This window comes from Micromys minutus (genome assembly GCF_963924665.1).
Source record: "Micromys minutus genome assembly, chromosome: 1".
NCBI classification, from domain to species: Eukaryota; Metazoa; Chordata; class Mammalia; order Rodentia; family Muridae; genus Micromys; species Micromys minutus.
In genome coordinates this window covers 68,573,343-68,599,288 of record NC_137969.1, presented here as the reverse complement: position 1 = coordinate 68,599,288, position 25,946 = coordinate 68,573,343, and the positions used below count along the sequence as shown (strand labels likewise).

Here is a 25,946-nt window from a genome sequence, read left to right as displayed (position 1 = left end):
GAAAATTTGAAAAGAGACAACCCTGGAGTTACAAAACCTAATAAAGAAATCAGGAGTCACAGATGCAAGCATCTCCAAGAGACGACAATAGATGGAAGAGGGAATCTCAGGGGCTGAAAACAACATTAAAAACATGGACAAAACATTCAGAGAAAGTGCAAAAACCAAATAGCTCCTAACCAAAAATGTCCAGGAGATACAGGACACAATGGGAAGATCAAACCTAGAGAAAATAGGAATAGAAAGGGGAAAAGGATACCAAATAAGAGGCACAGTAAATATCTTTAAGAAAATCACAGAAGAAAACTTCCCTATCCTTAATGATGATGAACAAGAAAAAAAAAAAAAAAAAAAAAAAAAAAAAAGGAGACTACAGAACACCAAATAGATTGGAACAGAAAAGAAATTCTTCCCGACACATAATAGTCAAAACACCAAGTGTTCAAAACAAAGAAAGAATAAAAAAAGCAGCAAGAGAAAGAGGTCATGTAACATATGAAGGAAGACCAATCAGAATTAAACACAACTTCACAACAATGACTATGGAAGCTAGAAGCTCCTGGACAGACATCATACACACCCTAAGAGAACACAAATGTCAGCCCAGGTTACTATACTCAGCAAAACTCTCAATCACCATAGATGGAGAAATCAAGATATTCCCAGACAAAATTAAATTTTCACAATATTTGACCAAAAATCCAGCCCAACAAAAAATAGTAGATGGAAAACCCAACACAAGGAGAGAAACTGCATCCTAGAAAATGCAAGAAAGTAACTAATCAAGAAAACCAAAAGAAGAAAGACACACAGACATATTTCTATTTCTAATAGCAAAAATAGCAGGAAACACCAACCACTATTCCTTAATATATGTTCAGATACATCAACTCAATCCACAAAACAGAAACATGGACTATCAGGCTGGATACATAAACAGAATCAAGTATTTTACTGCATATAGGAAACTCATCTTAAAGACAAAGACAAATAATATCTCAAAGGGCTGGGGAAAAAAACCTTCCAAGCAAATGGCCCCAAGAAACAACCTGAAGTAGCCATTCTAATATAGAACAAAGTAAATTTTCAACCAAAAGTTATCAAAAGAGATAAGGAAGGACACTTTTTACTCACTACAGAGAAAATTTATCAGGAGGCATTCCTCAATCCTTAACATATATGCTAAAAATACAAGAGCACCCATGTTCATAAAAGAAACCCTACTAAAGCTCAAAACATACATTGCACCACACACAATAAGTGGGAGATGTCAACGCCCCACTCTCATCAACGGATAGATCATGGAAGCAGAAACTGAACAGAGACCCAGTGAAACTAGCAGAGTTTTTGAACCCTTTGGAATTAATAGACATCTACAGAAGATTTCACCCTAAAACAAGATTACACCTTCTTCTCAACACCCAAAAGTAAATTCTACAAAACTGACTATATATTCACTCACCAAACAAGACTTAATATGTATAAGAAGACTGAAATATGTCCATGAATTCTATCAGATCACCATAGACTAAGGCTGGTCTTTAATAACAACAAAAACAACCAAATTTCCATATAAACATGGAAGCTCAACAGTGCTCTACACAACAATAGCACAGTCAAAGAAGAAATAAAGAACGAAATTCAGGATTTTCTAGAATTTAATGAACATGAAAGCACAAAACACCCAAACCTATAGGATGCAATGAAAGCAGTACTAAGAGGAAAACTCGTAGCTCTGAGTGCTTCCAAAAAGGAACTAGAGAGTGTATACACTAGCAACTTGACAGCACAGCTTATAGCTCTAGAACAAAAAGAAAAAAAAACAGATACACCCAAGAGGAGTAGATGGCAAGACATAATCAAACTCAGCAGAAATCAACCAAAGGAAACAAAATTAACCATACAAAGAATCAATAAAACCAGGAGCTGGTTCTTTGAGAAAATTAACAAGATCAATAAACCCTTTGCCAGAATAACTAGAGGGCAAAAGGGGAGTATCCAAATTAACAAAATCAGAAATGAAAGGAGAGACTTAACACCAGAGAATGAGGAAAGTGAAGATATCATCAGTTCTAATTACAAAAGCCTATACTCAACAAAAGTGAAAAATCTGGAGGAAGTAGATAAATTTCTAGACAGATACCAAAGTTAAATCAGAACCAAATAAATGATATAAACAATTCTATAACACCTAAAGAATTAGAAGCAGTCATCAAAAGCCTCCCAAACAAAAGAAGCCCTGGACTAGATGTATTCATTGCAGAATTCTATCAGACATTTATTGGTGATGTAATACCAATACTCTACAAACTATTCCACAAAATAGAGTCAGATGGAACACTAACCAAGTCAGTCTTCAAAGCCACAATAAGTCTCATACCTAAACCACACACAGACCATATGAAGAAAGAGAACTTCAGACCAACTCAATTATGAACACTGATGCAAATATACTCTAAAATTCTTTCACACCAAATCCAAGAACATATCAAAATGATCATTCATCATGATTAATTATTCTTTATCCCTGAGAAACGAGGATGTTTCACTATATAAAAGTATATCAACGTAATTCACCATATAAATGAACTCAAAGTAAAAAAAAAAAAAAAAACATGATCATCTCACTAGATGCTGAGAAATCATTTGATAAAATTTAACACCCCTTCTTGTTAAGTGTTTTGGAAAAACAGGAATCCAAGGCCCATACCTGAACATAATAAAAGCATTACCCAGAAAACCAATAGTGAACATCAAAATTCACGGTAAGAAATTTGAAGCAATCCCATTAAAATCAGGGACTAGACAAGGCTGCCCACTCTCCCTCTGCCTATTCAACATGGTAATGGAAGTTCTAGCCAGAGCAATTAGAAAACAAAAGGAAATCAAAGGGAAACAAATAGGAAAGTAAGAAGTAAAAATGTTGCTATTTACAAATGACATTATAGTATACTTAATTGACCCCAAAAATTTCTATCAGAGAACTTTTACAGCTAATAAACATCTTCAACAAAGTGACTGAATATAAAATTAACTTAAACAGATCAGTAGCCTTCCTCTACTCAGAGGACAAATACTCTGAGACAGAAATTCAGGATAAGGTACCCTTCACAATAGTCACAAACAACATGAAATTGCTTGGTGTGACTCTAACTATGCAAGTGAAGGACAAGTATGACAAGAACTTCAAATCTCCAAAGAAGGAAATTGAAGAAGATTTCAGAAGATGGAAAGATCTCCCACGTAGATGGATTGGAAGAATCAATGTTGTAAAGATTACAATCTTACCAATAGCATTCTACAGATTCAATGCAATCCTTATCAAAATTCCAACTCAAATCTTCATAGAGTGGGAAAGAGCAATTTACAAATTCATCTGGAATAACAAAAAACCTAGAATAGTGAAATATATTCTCAGCAACAAGAAATCTTCTGCAAGTATCACCATCCCTGACATCAAACTATATTACAAGTCATTTGTGTTAAAAACCTCAGAGTACTGGTACAGAGATAGGCATGTTGACCAATGGAACAGAATAGAAGATCTAGAAATGAACCCTCAAACATATGTTCACTTGATTTTTGACAAAAGTGCTGAAAACCTTCAATGGACAAAGGACAGCCTCTTCAATAGATAGTGTTGGATCAACTGGCACTCGGCATGCAAAATTATGAAAAGAGACCCTTTCTTGTGTCCTTGTACAAATCTCAAGTGCAAGTGGTTCAAAGACCTCCATGTAAAACCAGGAACAATGAAAGTATTAGAAGAGAAAATAGGGAAAACCTTAGAACACATAGGCACAGGGGGAAATTTCCTGAACAGAACACTAATAGCTTGTGCTTAAGATCAAAGATCTAGAAACGGGACTTAATTAGATTGAAAAGTTTCTGTAAGGCTAAGGACACTGTCAAGAAAACAAAATGACAGCCAAAAGATTGGAAAAAGATCTTAAGCAACCCCACATCTGATAGAAGTCTAATATCTAATGTATTCAAAGAACTCAAGAAGTTAGAGGCCAGAGAATTAAACAATCCTATTAAAAATGGGGTACAAAGCTAAACAAAAATTCTAAATTGAGGAATGTCAAATGGCTGAGAAGCATCTAAGGAAGTGCTCTACATCCCTAGTCATCAGAAAAAATGCAAATCAAAACAACCCTGAGATTCCACCTCATACCAGTTTGAATGGCTAAGATAAAAAACTCAGTTGACAGCAGATTCTGGTGAAGATTCAGAGAAAGAAGAACACTCCTCTACTGTTGCGGGGGTTGTAAACTGGTACCACCACTCTAGAAATCAATCTGGCAATTCCTCAGAATATAGGACAGAGTCCTACCTGAAAACTCAGTTATTCCACTTCCTGGCATATATCCAAGAGATGCTCTAACATACAATAAGGGCACATGCAAAACAATGTTCATAACAGCCGTATTTATAATAGTCAGAAGGTGGAAAGAACCCAAATTCCTTCAGTAGATGAATGGATACAAAAATTGTGGTATATTTAAACAATGGAGTACTACTATTTTATATGAAATTCCTAAGAAAATTAATGCATCTAGAGAATGTCATTCTGAGTGAGGTAAACCAGTCACAAAAGAACAGACATAATATGCAGTCACTGATAATGGGATACTAGCCCCAGAAAGCTCTGAATACCCCAGAAACAACTCACAGACCATATGAAGCTCAAGAAAACTAAAGGCCAAAAAGTGAAAGCCTCAGAAAATATATTCTTAGAAGAATAAATAAATGTATAAGCACCCTCTAAGAGTATAGTACACCTGGACCTTAAATAATTAATAATCCAAGATCTAGGAATATAGCCTTGTGGCAATTTTTGATATTCAAAGATTATTATGCTTAATCTATACACACCTAGAATACTGACTGTTTCCATGTTATGTTCTGTCTTACATGTACTTTAAGCTATGGTAACTAGTGGAATTTCAATACATGCTATCAAACCTCTAAAAGAATTAAGTACTGTAAAACATATACTCATATAGTGTTATGCCAAAATGCCTTTAAAATCTGTGTATCCCTCTTTTTTATATAAAGTTGTAAGAGAGAAAAAAAGAATGTAACTTCAGCTCCAGCTGATCTGGTGACTTCCTACATTTTTGAGCACATATAAAAAGCTACAGAGATTCACAAGACATATAAATCAATAATTTTAAAAGTTGACTAAATTCTAGAATAATATTTTGAATCACCAGGAAACAGTTTTTGGACCAGTGAACCTCTTGAAGTATGCTGTGATGGTATGAAGGATAAATGTTGAGTGTTTTGGCATAAGACAAAGAACTCCTATGTGGATTAGGTTTTTAGGTAGTAAGGCAAATTGTACTGAATGATTAAAAACTTCCTGGAAAGTGAAATTTTAAAAGGTCTATCCAATTCTTCTTTTCCAAGTTGTGAGTTTTTATGTCTGAATGAAGGATAAGGATTGGGTTGTTTCTTTAATGTCATGCTATAAGCCCATTGCAAATCAGGCAGTACCCTTGGATTAGATTGCAGAACTTCAAGATAAAGCTTGCAAAGGTAAGTTATTGGAGGGATACAACATATGTTACTCATTTCTCTGAGCCTCAATTCTTGCCCAAAAGATATCCATACTGAGAGTTAGTCATAGTAACCCCAGGGAACCTTTATTAAGTAGTTTGTGAGACAGCACTGTTTCCAGGAACATAAACTATAAATAAGGGGGTGTCTTAGGATAAATGTGATACCAAGATAAATGAGACTGGCTCTGTTGTAACCAAAGCAATGAGTTAAGAGTTGCAGGTGGCACCTGAGAAGTAAAAGTAGCTGAAGAAAAACAGCAGAAGGCAGCTTTAACCATTCCTGAATAAGTCCCATTTGAGTATGGGCATGACGTTCTACAGACGTCTATAGTAATATAGATTCTCCATTAAGAACATAGTACGTCGTACAGGCTGAGCAACTGTGACCTGGAACAGATCTTAGGAACTTCTGTTCCCACCCGGAGACGACTTCAGGACGCAGAGCGGAGCCTGGGCCAACTGCCAGCCGGAAAGGCGGCTCATACAGGCTGAGCAACTGGTGAGTGGGAGACCTAGGCTTCGGGGGAGCAGAGGGATCTCTGCGGAGTGCACACGGAAAGGGCACCCCCTGCCCTGACCTGCCCTGTCCTCCTCGATCCAGTGACCGGGAACAGATCTTAGGAACTTCTGTTCCCACCCGGAGACGACTTCAGGACACAGAGCAGAGCCTGGCCCAACAGCCAGCCGGAAAGGCGGCTCGTACAGGCTGAACAACTGGTGAGTGGGAGACCTAGGCTGCTGGGGAGCAGAGGGATCTCTGCGGAGTGCACATGGAAAGGGCACCCCCGGCCCTGACCTGCCCTGTCCTCCCCGATACAGGGACCGGGAACAGATCTTAGGAACTTCTGTTCCTACCCAGAGACAACTTCAGGACAAACAGCGGAGCCTGGCCCACCTGCCAGCCGGAAAGGTGGCTCGGAGAGGCTGAGCATCTGTGACCAGGAACAGATCTTAGGAACGTCTGTTCCCACCCAGAGGCCACTTCAGTACGCAGAGCGGAGCCTGGCCCAGCTGCCACCCGGAACCTGGGCTGCCGGAGAGTAGAGAGATCTCTGCGGAGTGCACACGGAAAGTGTACCAGGGACACAGACCAGATACAAGGGAAAGGCAAGAACATATCACTGACAACAAAATGGCAAGAGTAAAGAGAAAGAATATATCCCAAGGAAACCAAGACAATCTAGCAACACCAAAACCCAGCTCTCCGATAGTAGCAAACATCGGAATTCCAAACACTCCAGAGAAAGAAGACACAGACCTGAAATCATGCCTCAAGACGCTGATAGAGTTACTTAAACAAGAAAGGGAGGAAAAGCAAAAAGATTCAGAAACTTTTAAAGAAGAAACAAGAAAAACACTCAAAGAACGAGATGAAAACAGAACCAAAGAAATAAAGGAATGGAAGAAGGAAATTAAAACAGAAATTGACACAATAAAGAAAGCGCTAAAAGAGATAACCCTAGAGTCAGAACACCAAAAAAAAAGAAATCAGGAGTCACAAAAGCAAGCATTTCCGACAGATTACAAGAGATCAAGGAGAGAATCTCGGGGACAGAAGACAACATTGCAAACATAGACAAAACAGCCAGAGAAGATACAAAAAACAAAAAGCTCCTAACCCAAAATGTCCAGGAAATACAAGACACAATGAGAAGACCGAACCTAAGGATAATAGGAATAGAAGAGGGAAAAGAGTATCAACTAAGAGGCACAGTAAATATCTTCAACAAAATCAGAAAAGAAAACTTCCCTACCCTCAAGAATGAGATGACCACGAGCATAAAAGAAGCCTTCAGAACTCCAAATAGGTTGGACCAGAAAAAAAATACCTCCCGACACATAATAGTAAAAACATCAAGTGCCCAAAGTAAAGAAAGAATACTAAAAGCAGTAAAGGAAAAAGGTCAGGTAACATATAAAGGCAGACCAATCAGACTCACACCCGATTTCTCAACAGAGACTATGAAAGCTAGAAGAGCCTGGACAGACATCATGCACACCTTAAGAGAGCACAAGTGCCAGCCCAAGCTGCTATACCCAGCAAAACTATCAATCACCATCGATGGAGAGACAAAGATATTTCAAGACAAATCAAAATTCACACAATATCTGACCACAAACCCAGCACTACAACGAAATATAGGTGGAAAACCCAATACAAGGAGAGAAAATACAGCCTAGTAAAACAAGAAAACTCCTAAACAAGAAAACTAAAAGAAGAAAAAAACACAGACACAACTCAACCCAAAAAAGCAAAAATGGCAGGAAACAGAAACAATTATTCCTTGATATCTATTAACATAAATGGTCTCAACTCCCCAATAAAGAGACATAGATTATCAGACTGGATACATAAACAAAATCCAGCCTTTTGCTGCATACAGGAAACTCATCTCAGAGACAGATACATACACTATCTCAGAGTAAAAGGGTGGGAAAAAAAATTCCAAGCAAACAGCTCCAAGAAGTAAGCTGGAGTGGCTATTCTAATATCGAATAAAGTAAATTTCCAACCAAACGTTATCAAAAAAGATAAAGAAGGACACTTTTTACTCATTACCGGGGAAATCTGTCAGGAGGAACTCTCAATCCTTAACATATATGCTCCAAATAAAAAATCACCCACATTCATAAAAGAAACTCTACTAAAGCTCAAAAAATACATTTCACCCCACACAATAATAGTGGGAGACTTTAACACCCCACTCTCACCAATGGACAGATCAGGGAAACCGAAACTGAACAAGGACACTGCCAAACTAGCAGAGACTTTGAACCAACTAGAATTAATAGATATATACAGAACATATTATCCTAAAGTAAAAGAATACACCTTCTTCTCACCACTTCATGGCACCTTCTCAAAAATTGACCACATAATTGGACACAGAGCAAGCCTTTATCGATATAAGAAGATTGAAATACTCCCATGCATCCTCTAAGATCACCATGGTTTACGGCTGATCTTTAACAACAACAAAGACAACAAAATGCCCACATACACATGGAAACTAAACAACGCTCTGTTAAAGGATAGCAGTGTCAAAGAAGAAATAAAGAAAGAAATTAAGGACTTTCTAGAATTAAACGAAAATGATAACACAACATACCCAAACCTATGGGATGCAATGAAAGCAGTATTGAGAGGAAAACTCATAGCCCTAAGTGCTTCCAAGAAGAAACTGGAGAGAGCTCACATCAGCAACCTGACAGCACAGCTAAAATCCCTAGAACAAAAGGAAGCAGATATACCCAAAAAGAGTAGACGGCAAGAAATAATCAAAATTAGGGCAGAAATAGACCAAATAGAAACAAAAAAAAACCATTTAAAAAATCAACAAAACAAAGAGTTGGTTCTTTGAGAAAATCAACAAGATTGATAAACCCCTAGCCAGACTAACTAAAGGTCAAAGAGAGAGTATCCACATTAACAAAATCAGAAAGGAAAGTGGTGACATAACAACTGAAACTAAGGAAATTCAAATAATCATCAGATCCTACTACAAAAACTTATACTCCACAATATTGGAAAATCTGGAGGAAATGGACAAATTCCTAGACAGATACTAGGTCCCAAAGTTTAACCAGGACCAAGTAAATTATCTAAATAACCCTATAACACCTAAAGAAATAGAAGAAGTCATCAAAAGCCTTCCAACCAAAAAAAGCCCAGGTCCAGACCGGTTCAGTGCAGAAATTTATCAGACATTTATTGGGGATATAACACCAATATTCGCCAAACTATTCCAAAAGATAGAATCAGATGGAATATTACCCAACTCATTTTTTGAGGCTACAATAACCCTCGTACCTAAGCCACACAAAGAACCTACAAGGAAAGAGAACATCAGACCAATCTCACTTATGAACATTGATGCAAAAATACTCAACAAAATCCTTGCAAAACGAATCCAAGAACACATCAAAACCATCATTCATCATGACCTAGTAGGCTTCATCCCTGGGATGCAGAGATGGTTTAACATAAGGAAATCCATCAATGTAATCCACCATATAAACAAACTTAAAGAACAAAATCACATGGTCATCTCACTAGACGCTGAGAAAGCATTCGACAAAATCCAACACACCTTCATGTTAAAAGTCCTGGAAAGAACAGGAATCCAAGGCCCATATTTAAACATAATAAAAGCAATATACAGCAAACCAACAGCCAACATCAAACTTAATGGCGAGAAACTTGAAGCAATCCCACTAAAATCAGGGACTCGACAAGGCTGCCCACTCTCTCCCTACCTATTCAACATAGTACTGGAAGTCCTGGCTGGAGCAATTAGACAGCAAAAGGAGATCAAGGGGATACAAATCGGAAAGGAAGAGATAAAAACATCACTCTTTGCCGATGACATGATAGTGTACTTGAGTGACCCCAAAAATTCCACCAGAGAATTCCTACAGCTGATAAACAAGTTCAGCAAAGTGGCCGGATACAAAATTATCTCAAACAAATCAGTAGCCTTCCTATACTCAAAGGACAAACATGTGGAGAAAGAAATTAGGGAAAAGGTACCCTTCACAATCATTACAAAAACAATGAAATACCTTGGTGTGACTCTAACTAAGGAAGTGAAGGACCTGTATGACAAGAACTTCAAACCTCTAAAGAAAGAAATTGAGGAGGATCTCAGAAAATGTAAAGATCTCCCATGTTCATGGATTGGAAAGATCAACATCTTAAAAATGGCCATCCTACCAAAAGCAATCTACAGATTCAATGCAATCCCCATCAAAATTCCAACCCAGTTCTTCATGGAATTGGAAAGATCAATGTGCAATTTCATATGGAATAACAAAAGACCTAGAATAGCGAAATCCATCCTCAACAACCAAAAAACATCTGCGGGAATCACTATCCCTGACCTCAAGCTATATTACAAGGCAATTGTGCTGAAAACTGCATGGTACTGGTACAGAAATAGGCAAGTGGATCTATGGAATAGAATAGAAGATCCAGAAATGAGCCCTCATGTATATGGTCACCTGATTTTTGACAAAGGAGCAGTAAACATTCAATGGAAAAAGGACAGCCTATTCAACAAATGGTGCTGGTCCAACTGGCACTCAGCATACAAAAGAATGAAAATAGACCCGTTCTTATCTCCTTGTACAAAGCTCAAGTGTAAGTGGATTAAAGATCTCCACATTAAACCAGATACACTGGAACTATTAGATGAGAAAGTAGGGAAAACCTTAGAACACATAGGCACAGGAGAAAATTTCCTGAACAAAACACCAATGGATCAAGCTCTAAGGTCAAAGATTAACAAATGGGACTTAATGAGATTGCAAAGTTTCTGTAAGGCTAAGGACATCGTCAAGAAAACAAAACGGCAACCAATAGAATGGGAAAAGATCTTTACCAACACCACATCAGATAGAGGCCTAATATCCAAGGTGTACAAGGAACTCAAAAAGCTAGACACCAGAGAATCAAATAACCCTATTAAAAAATGGGGTACAGAGCTAAACAAATCATTTTCAGTTGAGGAACACCGAATGGCCGAAAAACATCTGAGGAAGTGCTCCACATCCTTAGCCATCAGGGAAATGCAAATCAAAACAACCCTGAGATTCCACCTCACACCAGTCAGATTGGCCAAGATCCAAAACTCAGATGACAGCAGATGCTGGCGAGGCTGCGGAGAAAGAGGAACACTTCTCCACTGTTGGTGGGGTTGCAAGGTAATACAACCACTCTGGAAATCTGTCTGGCGATACCTCAGAAAATTGGATATAGTACTACCTGAAGACCCAGCTATTCCACTTCTGGGCATATACCCCAGAGACACTTTAATACACAACAAAGATATATGCACCACAATGTTCATAGCGGCTCTATTTATAATAGCCAGAAGCTGGAAGGAACCCAGATGTCCTTCAGAAGACGAATGGATACAAAAATTGTGGTACATATACACAATGGAATACTACTCAGCCACCAGAAACAATGACTTAACCAATTTCTTAAGAAAATGGCTGCATCTAGAGAAGATCATCCTGAGTGAGATAACCCAGTCACAAAGAACAGACATAATATGCAGTCACTGATAGTGGGATGCTAACCCCAGAGGCTTGCACTCCCCCAGAAACAACTCACAGACTGTATGAAGTCCAAGAAATAAAGAAAACAAAAAATATACATATATTCACAAAACAAGAAGACTTTGACTGTTTCCATGTTGCGTTTTGTTTTGCATGTACTTTACGCTTATTGCAACTAGTATGTTTTCAATGCATACTGTCAAGCCCTTGAAAAAAATCAAGTACTGACTAAAAAACATATTTACATGGTTTTATGTAAAATTTATTTTAATTTCTGAAAAAACAGTACTGACAAAAATGTATAATTTTAAGCAAAAAATGTTTAAAATCTTTACATTTATCTTTGTTTTGCAAAATAAAGTCGTTTAAAAAAAAAAAGAATACAACTACTTCCCAGCACCTCAAGGCACTTTTTCCAAAGTTAACCATATAGTCTATCATAAAACAAGCCTCAATAGAAATAAGAAGATTGAAATACTCCCATAAATTCTATCAGATCACCATGGACTAAGGCTGTTCTTTAATAACAATAAAGACAACAAAAAGCCCACATACACATAGAAGCTGAACAATGCTCTACTAAATGATAGCATGGTCAAAGAAGAAATAAAGAAAGAAATTAAGGATTTTCTAGAATTTACTATAAATGAAAACACAACATACCCAAATCTATGGGGTTCAATGAAGGCAGTACTAAGAGGAAAACTCATAGCTCTGAGTGCCTAGATGAAGAAATTCTTCTCGAGAGAGAATACATCAGCACCTTGACAGCACAGCTGAAAGCTCTAGAACAAAAGGAAGCAAGTACACCCAAGAGGAGTAGACAGCAGGAAATAATCAAACTCGGAGCAGAAACTAACCAAGTAAAAACAAAAAGAACCATTCTAAGAATCAAAAAAACCAGAAGCTGGTTCTTTGAGAAAATTAACAAGATTGATAAACCCTTAGTCAGACTAATTAGAGGGCAAAGAGAGACTGTCCAATTTAACAAAATCAGAAATGGAAGAGGAGACATAACAACTGAAACTGAGGAAATTAAAGAAATCATCAGATCCTACTACAAAAGCCTATACTCAACAACACTGGAAAATATGGAGAAAATGGGTAAATTTATAGACAGATACCAGATACCAAAGTTAAATCAGGACGAGATAAACCATCTAAACAATCTCATAACACCTAAAGAAATAGAAGCAGTCATCAAAAGCCTCCAAACCAAAAAAAGCCCAGGACCAGATGTGTTCAGTGCAAAATTCTATCAGACATTTACTGATGACCTAGTACCAATACTCTCCAAACTATTCCACAAAATAGAGTCAGATGTAAAACTACCCAACACATTCTTCAAAGCCACAATAACTGTTATTCCTAAACCACACGAAGTCCATACAGAGAAAGAGAACTTTAGACCAATCTCGCTTATGAACATTGATACAAAAAACTCAAAATTCTTACACATTGAATCCAATCACCATGATCAAGTATGCTTCATCCGTGCGGTGCAGAGATGGTTTAGTGTATGGAAATATATCAACGTAATTCACCATATAGATAAACTCAAAGGAAAAAAAAGACATAGTCATCTCACTAGATTCTGAGAAAGCATTTGACAAAATTCAACAACCCTTCATGTTAAAAGTCTTGGAAAGAACAGGAATCCAAGTCCCATATCTAAACATAATAAAAGCAATATGCAGCAAACCAGTATCCAAAATCAAACTGAACAGTGGGAAACTTAAAGCAATCCCACTAAAATCGGGGACTCAACAAGGCTGCCCACTCTCCCCCTACCTACTTAACATAGTACTGGAAGTCCTGGCCGGAGAAATCAGACAGCGAAAAAATAAAAGAAAAAAAATCAAAATAATACAATTTGGAAAGGAAGAAGTAAAAATATCACTATTTGCAGATGACATAACAGTATACTTAAGTGACCCCAAAAAATTAAAACCACAGAAATTTTACAGCTGATAAACAACTTCAGCAAAATGGCTAGATATAAAACTAACTCAAATCAGTAGCCTTCTCTACTCAAAGGACAAACATGCTGAGAAAAATATTAGGGAAAAGATACCCTTCACAACAGTCACAAACAGTATGATATACCTTGGTGTGACCCTAACTACGCAAGTGAAGGACTTGTATGATGAGAACTTCAAATCTCTGAAGAAGAAAATTGAAGATCTCAGAAGATGGAAAAATCTCCCATGCTCATGGATAGGAAGGATCAACATTGCAAAAATGGCCATCTTACCAAAGCAATCTTCAGATTCAATGCAATCTCCATGAAAATTCCAAATCAATTCTTCATACAGTTGGAAAGAGCAATTTAAAAAATCATGTGGAATAACAAAAAACCTAGAATAGCGAAATCTATTCTCAACAACAAGAAAACCTCTGTGGAAATCACCATACCTGACCTCGAGCAATATTACAAAGCAGTTGTGTTAAAAACTGCATGGTTTGGTACAGTGATAGGCACGTTGATCAATGGAACAAATTGAACTCTCACACATATGGTCACTTGATTTTTGACCAAGGAGCTGAAAACATTTAATGGAAAAAGGACAGCCTCTTCAACAAATGGTGTTGGTTCAACTGGCAGTCAGCATGCAGAAAAAATGAAAATAGATCTTTTCTCATCTCCTTGTACAAAGCCCAAGTGCAAGTGGATCAAAGATCTCCACATTAATCCTGGTACACTGAAACTATTAGAAGAGAAAGTGGGGAAAACCTTAGAACACATAGGACACAGTTGAAAATTTTCTGAACAGACACCAATGGCTTGTGCTCTGTGATCAGGATCGATAAATGGGACTTAATGAGATTGCAAAGGTTCTGTAAAGCTCAGGACACTGTCAAGAAAACAAAACGGCAGCCAACAGATTGGGAAAAATCTTTACCAATCCCACATCTGATAGAGGTCTATTATCCAATATATACAAAGAACTCTAGAAGTTAGACTCCAGAGAATCAAACAATCCTATTAAAAAATGTGGTACAGAGCTAAACAAAGAATTCTTAATTGAGAAATCTGGAATGTCTGAGAAACATCTAAGGAAGTGCTCAACATCTGTAGTCATTAGAAATGCAAAGCAAAACAACCTGAAATTCCACCTCATACCAGTCAGAATGGCTAAGATCAAAACTCAGATGACAGCACATGCTGGCAAGGATGTGGAGAAAGAGGAACACTCCTCCACTGCTGGTGGCGTTATCAGCTGGTACAACCACTCTGGAAATCCATCCGGCAGTTCCTCAGAAAACTGGACATAGTACTACTTGAAGATCCAGTTATTCCACTTCTGGGCATATACTCCAAAGATGCTCCAACATAAAATAAGCACACATGCTCCACTATGTTCATATCAGCCTTATTTATAATAGCCAGAAGCTGGAAAGAACCCAGATGTCCTTCAGTAGATTAATGGATACAGAAATTGTGGTACATTTACACAATGGAGTACTTCTCAGGTATTACAAACAATAACTTCACTTAATTCTGAGGAAACTGGATGTATCTAGAGAATATTATCCTGAGGTAACTCAGTAACAAAAGAACAGACATATTATGCAGTCACTAATAATTGGATACTAGCTCCAGAAAGCTCTGAATATCCAAGAAACAAGTCACAGATCATGTGAAGCTCAAAAAAAAAAAAAAAAAAAAAAGAAAAGAAAGAAAGAAAGAAAGAAAAAAAAGAAAGGCCAAATAGTGGAAGCCTTAGTCCTTCTTAGAAAAAAACAAACCAAAACAAAACAAAAAACAAGTGTATAGCACCCACTCAGCCTGGGGTACACCCAGACTTTAAATTGTTAGAAACTCAAGAGCTAAAAAGATAGCCTTGCGGCAATTTTTGTTATTTGAAAATCATTATGATTAATCTACATACATCAAGAAAACTTTGACTATTTCTATGTTACATTTGGTTTTTCATGTAGTTTATGCTTATGGTAACTACTAAGATTTCAATGCATACTATCAAACCTTTAAAAAATCAAGTACTGACAAAAATACATTCATATAGCTTTATGCCAAAATGTTTTTAAAAATCTGTACATATATCTCTTTTTTTTAAATAAATGTTTAAGGGTAAAACATTAAAAGAAATATAATATATTTTTACTAATACATTTCATCTCAATTAAAAAAACAATAAAAAGTTAAAGCATTAAAGAAAGCATGGATTGCATGGTTTAATTTTATATAGAAAAAACCACATTCTTCTCTGCTTCAAAACTACAGTTAAGAGAGAAAATAGATAATGTGCAATTGAAGAGTCATCAAATACTAATACAGTGAAGGTGGTGGATCTCATCTTGAAATATCTCATCTTTAACCCAGTCACTTAAATGTTGGTCTGCTTTTTCTTGCCAAGTCTGAGGGAACACTCATCCAGAATATTTAGCCTCACCCAGGCTTGCTACAAATACTGTAAATTTCCTCACTGCACTCAAATGCAGGATATACATATTAGTGGGGTTTTGGTTTAATACTTAATTTTTTCTGATAGAAAACAAGGATGGAGTTCTGTCTCTCTTTTTTTATTTTTCACTATAAATACCTAGTTCTAGAACCATCTTTTGCAAGAAATTAATGTAAGCTTTCACCCAGGAAAAGAATGGCTGTGCTTTGTTGGGACCCTTTGTCACTTCCCCATAGTAGCTATAGCATAATAGTCTGAAATGGCAGCTGCAGCTTTTCCACACACCCCCTCCATGTCATAGTTACTCAGCCCTCTCTTATCTTACTCTCCTTCTAAGCTATACAACAGTCAATTTAAAGGAAATAAAGTTTTTCCCATTTCCTGCTTGAACAAGTATTTTAGGTCTCCACTGAACATTGTATTAAAAAGAAATGAATGATGTAGTTTCTGCTCCCAACAACTCCTAAGAACCAGGGTTCTGTTGAACTGACTTAAGGTTTTTGCCTTCCTCTGGAATATCTAGAGCACTGAAATGTAACAGTGGGGATGCTTCTGCCTGGGTAACTTTTGTCAACAGGCTTCTACAGTGAGATATTTTCACTCTTACAGCTTCATTTAAACTGGAAGCAGAGCCTGCAACACCCTTGTTCTTCAGCAAATGCTTAAAAACTATCAAACCTTAAAAAAAATCAAGTACTGACTAAAAAATATATTCATATAGTTTTATGTAAAAATTATTTTAAAATCTGAAAAAAATACTGACAAAAATATATTGTATAATTTTATGCAAAAAAATGCTTAAAATCTGTACATTTATCTTTGTTTTGTAAAATAAAGTTGTTAAAAAAAAAAAAAGCAATGAGACAATTTCCACAGAAACCTGAGTGAAAAGGCCAGATGCAAAACCAATTAATTCTCACATACAGAAAACACTCAACAAATATGTATTGACTAATTCATCCAGGCTACTATGGGTCAGTATCATAGAGCACCGCCAATGAATAAGCGATATGCTTGAAGTCCACTGAAAGATGAAGAACAGGGCATCCTGTCTCTAACAGGCTAAATTTACTTTGGGGAGTTTTTATGGCATTAGTAAATGCAGGTGCATAACAATATACAAACAATTCAAGAAGTTACATTCCAGAGAACCAAATAGCCCTATTAAAAATGGGGTACAAAGCTAAACAGAGATTTCTCAACTGAGGAATCTCAAGTGGTCGAGAAGCACCTAGAGTAATGTTCAACAACCTCGGTCAACATTGAAAGGCATATCAAAACAACCTCACACCACAACCACCTCACACCAGTCAGAATGGCTATGATCAAAAATTCAGGTGACAGCAGATGCTGGCGAGGATGTAGAGAAAGAGGAACATTCCTCCATTGTTGGTTGAATTGTAAGCTAGTACAACCACTGTGGAAATTAGTCTGGTGGTTTCTCAGCAAATTGGGTATAGTATTATCTGAAGACCCAGCTATACCACTTCTGGGCATATACCAAAAAGATGTTCCAATATATAAAAAGGACACATGCTCCATTATGTTCATAGCAGTCTTATTTACAATGGCCAGAAGCCAGAAACAACTTATATGTCCTTCAACAGAGGAATGGATACAGAAAATGTGGTACATTTAGAAAACAGAGTACTACTCACCAATTAAAAACGATTTCATGAATTTCTTAGGCAAATGGATGGAACTTGAAAATATCATCCTAGGTGAGGTAACCCAGTCACAAAAGAGAACACATGATATGTACTCACTGACAAGTGGATATTAGTCAAAAAGAAGCTTTGAATACCCTTAATACAATTCACATATATGAGACCCAAGGAAAAAAAATCAAACCAAAGTGTGCATGTCACCGTACTATTTAGTAGGAAAAAGAAGAATCTCTCTGAAGTAGAGGAAGAGAGGGATCTGACAGGAAGAACAGAGTGGGAGGGCAAAGGGGGGGGGGCAGTTCATTTATGGGAAGAAATTGGGGAGAAGTACAGAGGGTTAAGAATTTGAAAGTAGATGTGTATCACTAGGGGAGGAAACAGGGACTAGCCACAAGAAAGTACCAGATACCAGGGACCAGAGAGGCTCCTAGGACCCAACAGAGAGGATATTAGCCAAAATATCCAACAAAGGGGAGCTAGAACTTGTAGAGACCACATCCAATGGATAGTCATGGCCCCCAGTTGAGGGATAGGGCCACCCACCCACCTCAAAATATTAATCCATAATTCATTCTGTCAAAAGGAAATGCAGGTAGAAAGAGTGGAGCAGAAACTGAAGGAAAGGCCATCCAGAGACTGTCCCACCTAAGGATCCATTCCATCTGCTGATACCAAATCCAGACACTATTGCTGAAGCCAAGAAGTGTTTACTGGCAGGAGCCTGATATAGCTGTCCCCTGAGAGGCTTTGTCAGAGCCGGATCAATACAGATGTGGAGGTACACAGCCAAACATTGGACTGAGCATTGGGGACCCAAGTGAAGAAGTTAGAGCAAGAACTGTAGGAACCGAAGGGTATTACAACCTCATAGAAAGAACAATATCAACCAAAGAGACACCCCAAAGCTCCCAAACCATCAACCAAAGTATACACAGGGTTTACCCACGGCTCTAGCTGAGTATGTAGCAGAGGATTGCCTTATCTGGTATCACTGGGAGAGGAGTTTCTTGGACCTGTGGAGGCTTGATGACCCAGGATAGGAGAATGCTATGGTACGGAGGCAGGAGTGGATGGGAATTTGGGGAATATCCTAATGTAGGCAGGGGAAGGGAAGAGGGAATAGGTGGCTTGTGGATGAGAAACTGGGAAGGGGGAAATATTTGAAATCTTAAAAAAACAATAAAAATGAAAAATAAAAGAATTTAGCTTGATATTTGAGTAGGTTACCCTCTCCTGACTGCTCCCTCGTCTTTCTAAGCTCCAGAAAAGCACAGCCTCTTCCACTACTGAGTTCCCTCATTGTGGATGTCATGTTCCTGCTCATGTTCTGCTGTGACTATGGCTCTTAGTCTAGGTACTCTTGAGTCTAAAGGGGCTGTATGTGTGTGAACCTACAAAATGCCACATGTATCTGAACACACTTCCAAACCCATACCAGACGGTTCCTGAAACTATCTTGAAGTAAAACAAACAAACAAAAAAAAACAAAAAAACATGTTCTCATCATTTCTTTTGTGAACACAGATTAGATTTTATCTGAATGTGATATATATATGATTAATAATAAGTGACATATCCGTGTATAGAGGTAACAATTTTAAGTGTCATATCTGATTGTTGGATGTTTGAAAATCTGTGTATGTTCATAAATCTAAATCTCCAAATAAGGATGAATATGTGTCACACTTTTCTAAATGGCTTACATTATGATTATCTGTCCTTGGAAGACCTTATTATTTTTAAATTTGCTTATAGAAAGAATTACACACACACACACACACACACACACACACACACACACACCTCGGTTTTAATTCCACCTTCTTTATCCCTGGAGCTTGACTGGAAAGACAAAGCTATGAACTTCTACTCTAAGGTACCTCCTGTGGCCTGAGGTCTTAGTTAGGTTTTTCTCTACTATTCCCCCAGGATGTCCTTGAGCTCTGGAAGGGCCAAATCTTTTCTTAAGACTGTGTCTCTTAAGAAGTCCCCTGTGGGTTGTTTCTGCTCATCCAGTAGCTTGGAGAAAGAAAGGTGCACAAATAACTCCATTTGGTGCCTACTTCTAGCTCATAAATTAACAGCCTTGGGCAATTATCTAGGCTGTGAACAGTGTCTTCCTTCCTGTCTACATGATTTCTTCTCATTTCTCAGCACAGTCTGGAGAACCTTTAAGAGGGTAAGAAAAGAATTACATCCCCAGAAAGATGGTCAGTTGAAAAAAAAAAAAAACCTAATGTTTTGAAAAGGAGATTTGGTCAGATTTCAGTTGTTTTCTTGAAGAGAAGCAGGGCATAATTGGAGATCACCTTTCTTAGATTGAGAATTTATCAGGATTTTTATTTCATTTATTTTAAAGATTTATTTGTCTAATTTGAGGCTTTGATGAGCACTGATAGAACATGCAAGGAGGAAACTGCACATACACAGAATGATTTACCAGAGACCTCTTTAGCAGCTTTGCCCATCCTTTTGTGAGTGAGTCGCTGTTGGGTTGCATTAAAGCTTCTGTTGCTTCTACGTTTTTCTGTCAGAAACAAATCAAGGGAAAATGGGTGCAAGCCTCTGCCAACTACCTTCTCATCTGCTCTACTAAAGATCCATGTGTTGTGTCGTATAAACCCACTGACTTGCAAAGAATCCAAGTAGGTAGATGTGCAAGCCTCCCTCCATGTGACAGCCCCAGGGTGAATACATGTATGAGGAGTACTAGAGATGTGAGTGTATGAGCACATTTTATGTTAAATAAGGGTATCAGCTACCAAGTGAGAGGGCAGCTACTGAACTTTATACAAGAAATAATTTGACTTATTTATAACTGCTTCTATTGAAGCAGTAGAAGGAAAGTCTGTCTTTCACTGTATTGACTACTCAAAAATCTATCATGTGATCACATTTATATTCAATCACAAACCCTAGGATCTGCTACAGATTAATGTGGCTCAAAATGAGATCAATAGAATCTAACCATCTTCCCCTCTAGGGCAAATAATTATTGCAAACATACGCTATAGTGAATCAGGGGTGTTGGATATGCATATATCCCCCTGCAATTTTGAAACCTAGTTCAGTAAAATCCAAGCTAATCAGAGGAGATCACTATATGACAGGCAATTATTCTACCCAATTAACTTAGAAACTGTTTTTACTAAAGCCCTGGATCACAGCTGTCACTAACAATCATGTGAAAGGGAAGCTGGATTGGAATTGTATTCCCTAAAACTGATTTGGAGGAACATGGTTCTTCTGCTTCAATATAAAAATGTCTGGCCACTTAATACCCAAAACAGATAGGTCTCCCTCAGACTAGCATGCATTACTCCTAATTTCCTATGGGAACTGGCGAAAGACTAGACTGAGCATAGTTGTGACCGCTCTAGAGACTTTCTGATCTCCAATTTCACTAACCCATCCTCACAGAGCTCACATAGAAGTTTTTAATATAGCTGCTATCTCAAGAATTTTGCCCAAATAAAATTTCTTATCCTGCCTTCATTTGCTCACAAACAACAAAGCAGATCTCCTTCCAAGTCCATTCCCTGCAGAGGCAGACCATTGCCACCTGTCTTTCGGGAAATCAGAGGCAGAGCCTCTCTTCTGCACTGGTGGAAGGCTCAAGGGCAGGTGTTATTCTTTACCCTGTCTTCAGGATAAAATCCAGCCTTAATTTCTACAAGTGCTTTTTGAAGTATTCTGGGCTTACTCCCATGAAATGTCCTGGAGTTCATGCAAGAATGATCACAGGCAAAAGAATCCAAGACCCTAACTCTATTTGGAAATTGGAAGGTGTTTGCATGCTAAGCAGGTGTGGTGAGGCATTTGCGTGTTAGCTAGCACATGATTCTGATTTCAGAAATCAAACTGATGCTTTGGTGAAGGGATGATAGTGTCACAAACAACCCCAGGATACAGATTATAGACTCACAAATGTAGAATCTCTGCGTTGCAAAGAGAAAGACTAAGCCCTCCAATCACAGACTTTTTTGACATGGGGCTATTGCTTAAGGTACCCAACCTTCCATCCCTTTTAAGATGGGTAGAAACATTGGTCTGTGCATTGAGATTCATATATTTGGAAAAGGCTTAAATCTTTTAAACTATCTGTTCCCTGCAGTTCCCAAACCACATGCTGCTAATATTCATCATTCCCTTTTACTTCTTCAGCTATTTGTGTCTCTCTGTGCACACACATGCATGTGCATGTGTGCACACGTGCACATATACACACACACATTCATAAGTATGCAATAAACTTAAGTAACTTTTGAGACTGTAAAAGGTTCAGGAACACTTTTTTATAAACAATATTCTTGGAAGATTCATGTTTAACTTTTATAATTCTGTTAAAATAAAGCAAAAAGTTAAGGTGATTTGTCCATAGAACCCACATTGTGTTGTACAGTTAATTTAATTTAATTAAGTATGTAAGATGACCAAAATTGAAGATTACTGGGTAGTGGCATGTAAGCATCAATGAATGGCTACTTTGGCAGCATATAGCCATTTAACTTCAGGGAAGACCTTGAAATATCCTAAGTCATTTCAAATCATCTTATCTGTTAAAAAGAAAGAATCCTAAACTGAAATACCATTGATTTTATGATATTATTATTCAGGAATTTTCTCTAGCTCTTGACTCTATCTTCAGGTCTTTAGTTAATTACTTCTTACATTTTTATCTCACATAGAGTTATACTAAAACTAAAGATAAGACTTAACATAGAAAGATAGTGAGGTGGCCATAAACACCCAAGACGACAGCACTAGTGAGGCTAAGACCTGAGGTAGGAATATCTCTCTCTCTCTCTCTCTCTCTCTCTCTCTCTCTCTCTCTCTCTCTCTCTCTCTCTCTCTCTCTCTCTCTATCTCTATCTATCTCTATCTCTATCTCTCTCTCTCTCTCTCTCTCTCTTTCTCTCTCTCTCTCTCACACACACACACACACACACACACACACATCATATAATATCTTCTATCTTCACATATACAAGAAGCAATTGGCGATAAAATTGAAATTTGATTACTTAATCTCAGTTCGGTCACTGAGGCTACTAACCGTGTCACCATGAGATAAATATTAAACACTCCCTAGACCAATTGCTGAGCATGTCTTACATTCCTAAGTCTCTGACTGTGGTGTTCTCTGGGAATGACATCAATGTGCTCTCAGACTTGCAGAGTGAGGCGGCTCTCAGCAATAATGATGTTGCCATGCATTGGACACAACCTCCACAGGACTTGGATGCTTGAGAACGCCCTCTGGAGGAGAGGCTATTCAGTAAGAAAGTCGCAGTCTCTCTCCTGCCTGCCAGAAAGGCTCTATAGTCACAGAAACTGGTAGGATGTAATTCAAACAAGCCAGTCCTGGATACTGTCTGATACTCTCTTTTGTTTATTTTTCTATTTTATGTTAATTTATCTCTAGTTCTGGACACTTGTCTGGACATGTGTATTTCTGCTGGGTGTCAAAGAGGAAGGAATGACAACTACATGGTTTGGTGAAAACATTCCCTTTGTGCTTACTGACTTACTCTTCAAATCAAATGAAATGTTTTGGTTTTCATCCCCTTTTATCTTCATACAACTTTTGGGTTGCTTATCCAAAAAATGAATGACTGTGTTCATTGTGAAGCTCCTAAAAGGTTGGATGATATCCTAGAGCCAGCTTAGAACTGTATTGTCTGTTACAGTTCTTTAGAGGTAATGGGAGATACCTGCAGAATAAGACATCAGGGTACAATTCCTTGAGTGTCATTTTTGTTTTTCTTTGGGAATTTTCTTTACTCATATTTCAAGTGTTATCCTCTTTCCCCTCTGAAATCCCCCAATTCCATTTCTCACCCTCTGCCTCTGTGAGAGTGTTCACCACCCACCCACTCCCTCCCACATGAAAAGAAGTTAAATAGATAGGACAGACAGCACTCCCCTGTGTGTGTGTGTGTGTGTGTGTGTGTGTGTGTCTGTCTGTCTGTCTGTCTGTCTGTCTCTGTCTGTTTCTCTTTCTCTCCCACTTCTCTGCCCATTTCTTCAGGAAATAGCCCTCTCGAATTTGTTCTATATATTATGCCTTAGAAACATTGATGTTAAGAAATAAGGATCAGGAATGGCTCTGGAGAAAACAAACAAACAAAAAACAGATTGTAAAATGGCTGGAAACCAGGAATTGCTTCTGTCCTGAGAGGTTCTGCAAGAAGCCTCGGCCCATCCTAGAGAGAGGTCATGCTTTGCTTAAGTACCCGGATAAGAAGTCCTACTAACCAGAAAGATTTTTTGTAATATCACTCCCAAATCAATGAGTTCTTTAACATTTAGAAAACTGTCCAATTTCTTCCTTCTTTTCCATTAACAAATAACTGACAATTTCACCATTTTATTTTTCAGTTTTTTTATTGATAGGATGTGGGGAAGGAAATTATAGTGAAGAGAATGGATTGAAAAAAAAATGTCCAGCAAATTATTCATCTAACTTTATACTGAGAAGGTGGTAAATGTTCACATAGCACTTTTACTTGATATTAACCCGTGGGTATGCTTTGTAATATTTTTAGGTTAATCAAATGTGATTGTCTCTATTTTACAGATTAGTGGGGTTCTGGAAACTAACCCTGTCACAAATTAGACCTAATAGATAGTTGAATCTCCTTCCTTCTCTTACATGGGATACATAGAATGCTTTGCCCATAATGGTATAAAGGGACATCCTAATGCCCAGCAGTAATATATTGAAAAAGTACAATGCTTAGACTTGGGAGGTCTAATTTTACCGCTATGTGACCTGGACAAGTCACACCACTTAAGCTAATATTTTAAAACTCAAAGTCTAGACTCTCTATAGTTAATTACTGCTCGAGTTTTAGTTCATAATTCAAGAGAAAACAAATACATAAAATCAAGAATGCTCTCATTAGGATGAATTGCTAGACGTAGGTTGTCAGTATAATCAATCTTAGGATGTTCCTTGGGGCACAGGCAGAACTGACTTTGCCTATGCCCACAGTCAGCCATGGTCATCAAGGTTCTGCAAGTAGACAATTGGACTGCGACAACACATTTTATTCTTCTTGGATTTCCAACACGACCGGCCTTCCAGTTTCTGCTCTTCTCTGTCTTCTTGGTAATCTATCTGCTCACGCTGGTAGAGAACTTTCTCATCATCCTTGCCATCCGCAGTGACAGGCAACTGCACAAGCCCATGTACTTCTTTCTAAGCCACCTGTCCTTCCTGGAGATGTGGTATGTCACTGTCATTAGTCCCAAGATGCTGGTAGACTTCCTCAGCAAAGACAAGAGCATCTCATTCAATGGCTGCATGACACAACTTTACTTCTTTGTGACCTTTGTCTGCACTGAGTACATACTCCTTGCTGTCATGGCATTTGATCGCTATGTAGCCATTTGCAATCCACTACGCTACCCCGTCATTATGACCAATCAGCTCTGTGGAATACTGGCTGGGGGATGCTGGTTCTGTGGCCTCATGACTGCCATGATTAAGATGGTTTTCATAGCTCGACTGCGCTACTGTGGCACACCACATATCAATCACTACTTCTGTGATATCTCTCCACTCCTCAATGTCTCCTGTGAGGACTCCTCTCAGGCTGAGCTAGTAGACTTCTTCTTGGCCCTCATGGTCATTGCTGTCCCTCTTTGTGTGGTAGTGACATCATATGGCATCATCCTCGTCACCATTCTCAAGATCCCATCAGCTCAGGGTCGTCAAAAGGCCTTCTCCACCTGTGCCTCTCATCTGACGGTTGTAACTCTTTTTTACTCCACAACCCTTTTCACTTATGCCCGTCCTAAGCTCATGTATGCCTACAATTCAAATAAAGTGGTGTCTGTTCTCTACACTGTCATTGTTCCCCTTCTCAACCCCATCATATATTGTCTAAGGAATCGTGATGTAAAAACAGCCCTAAAAAAGACTGTACTTTGCAATAGAAGTGGACCTGAAGGAGATGGGGATTCCAGTAGTTAAAAAAAAAAAAAAATGAACAGACTCACATTGGAGAGATGGCTCAGTAGTAAAGCACTAGATCCTCTTCTAGAGGCCCCGAGTTCAATTCTATGCACCCACATGGCAGTTCACAACAACCTATCTGTTATTTCAGTTCCTGGGGATCTAACGCCCTCTTCTAGTTTCAACAGGTAACAAGCATGTGCACAGACATACAAAAACCACCCATATGCATAAAATAAAGTTAGATTAAAATTTAAAA

At 38.0% G+C, this 25,946-nt stretch overlaps 1 protein-coding gene across 1 annotated transcript; it reads left to right on the top strand.

Moving 5' to 3' along the window:
* Positions 1-24,727: 24,727 nt before the first annotated feature.
* LOC308440461 (olfactory receptor 6Y1) lies at positions 24,728-25,705 on the top strand (the record flags this gene model as incomplete). The annotated part of the gene is made up of 1 exon (XM_080942564.1): positions 24,728-25,705. One exon carries the CDS (start codon positions 24,728-24,730, stop codon positions 25,703-25,705), a length of 978 nt encoding a protein of 325 aa, XP_080798690.1.
* Between the last annotated feature and the right edge of the window lie 241 nt (positions 25,706-25,946).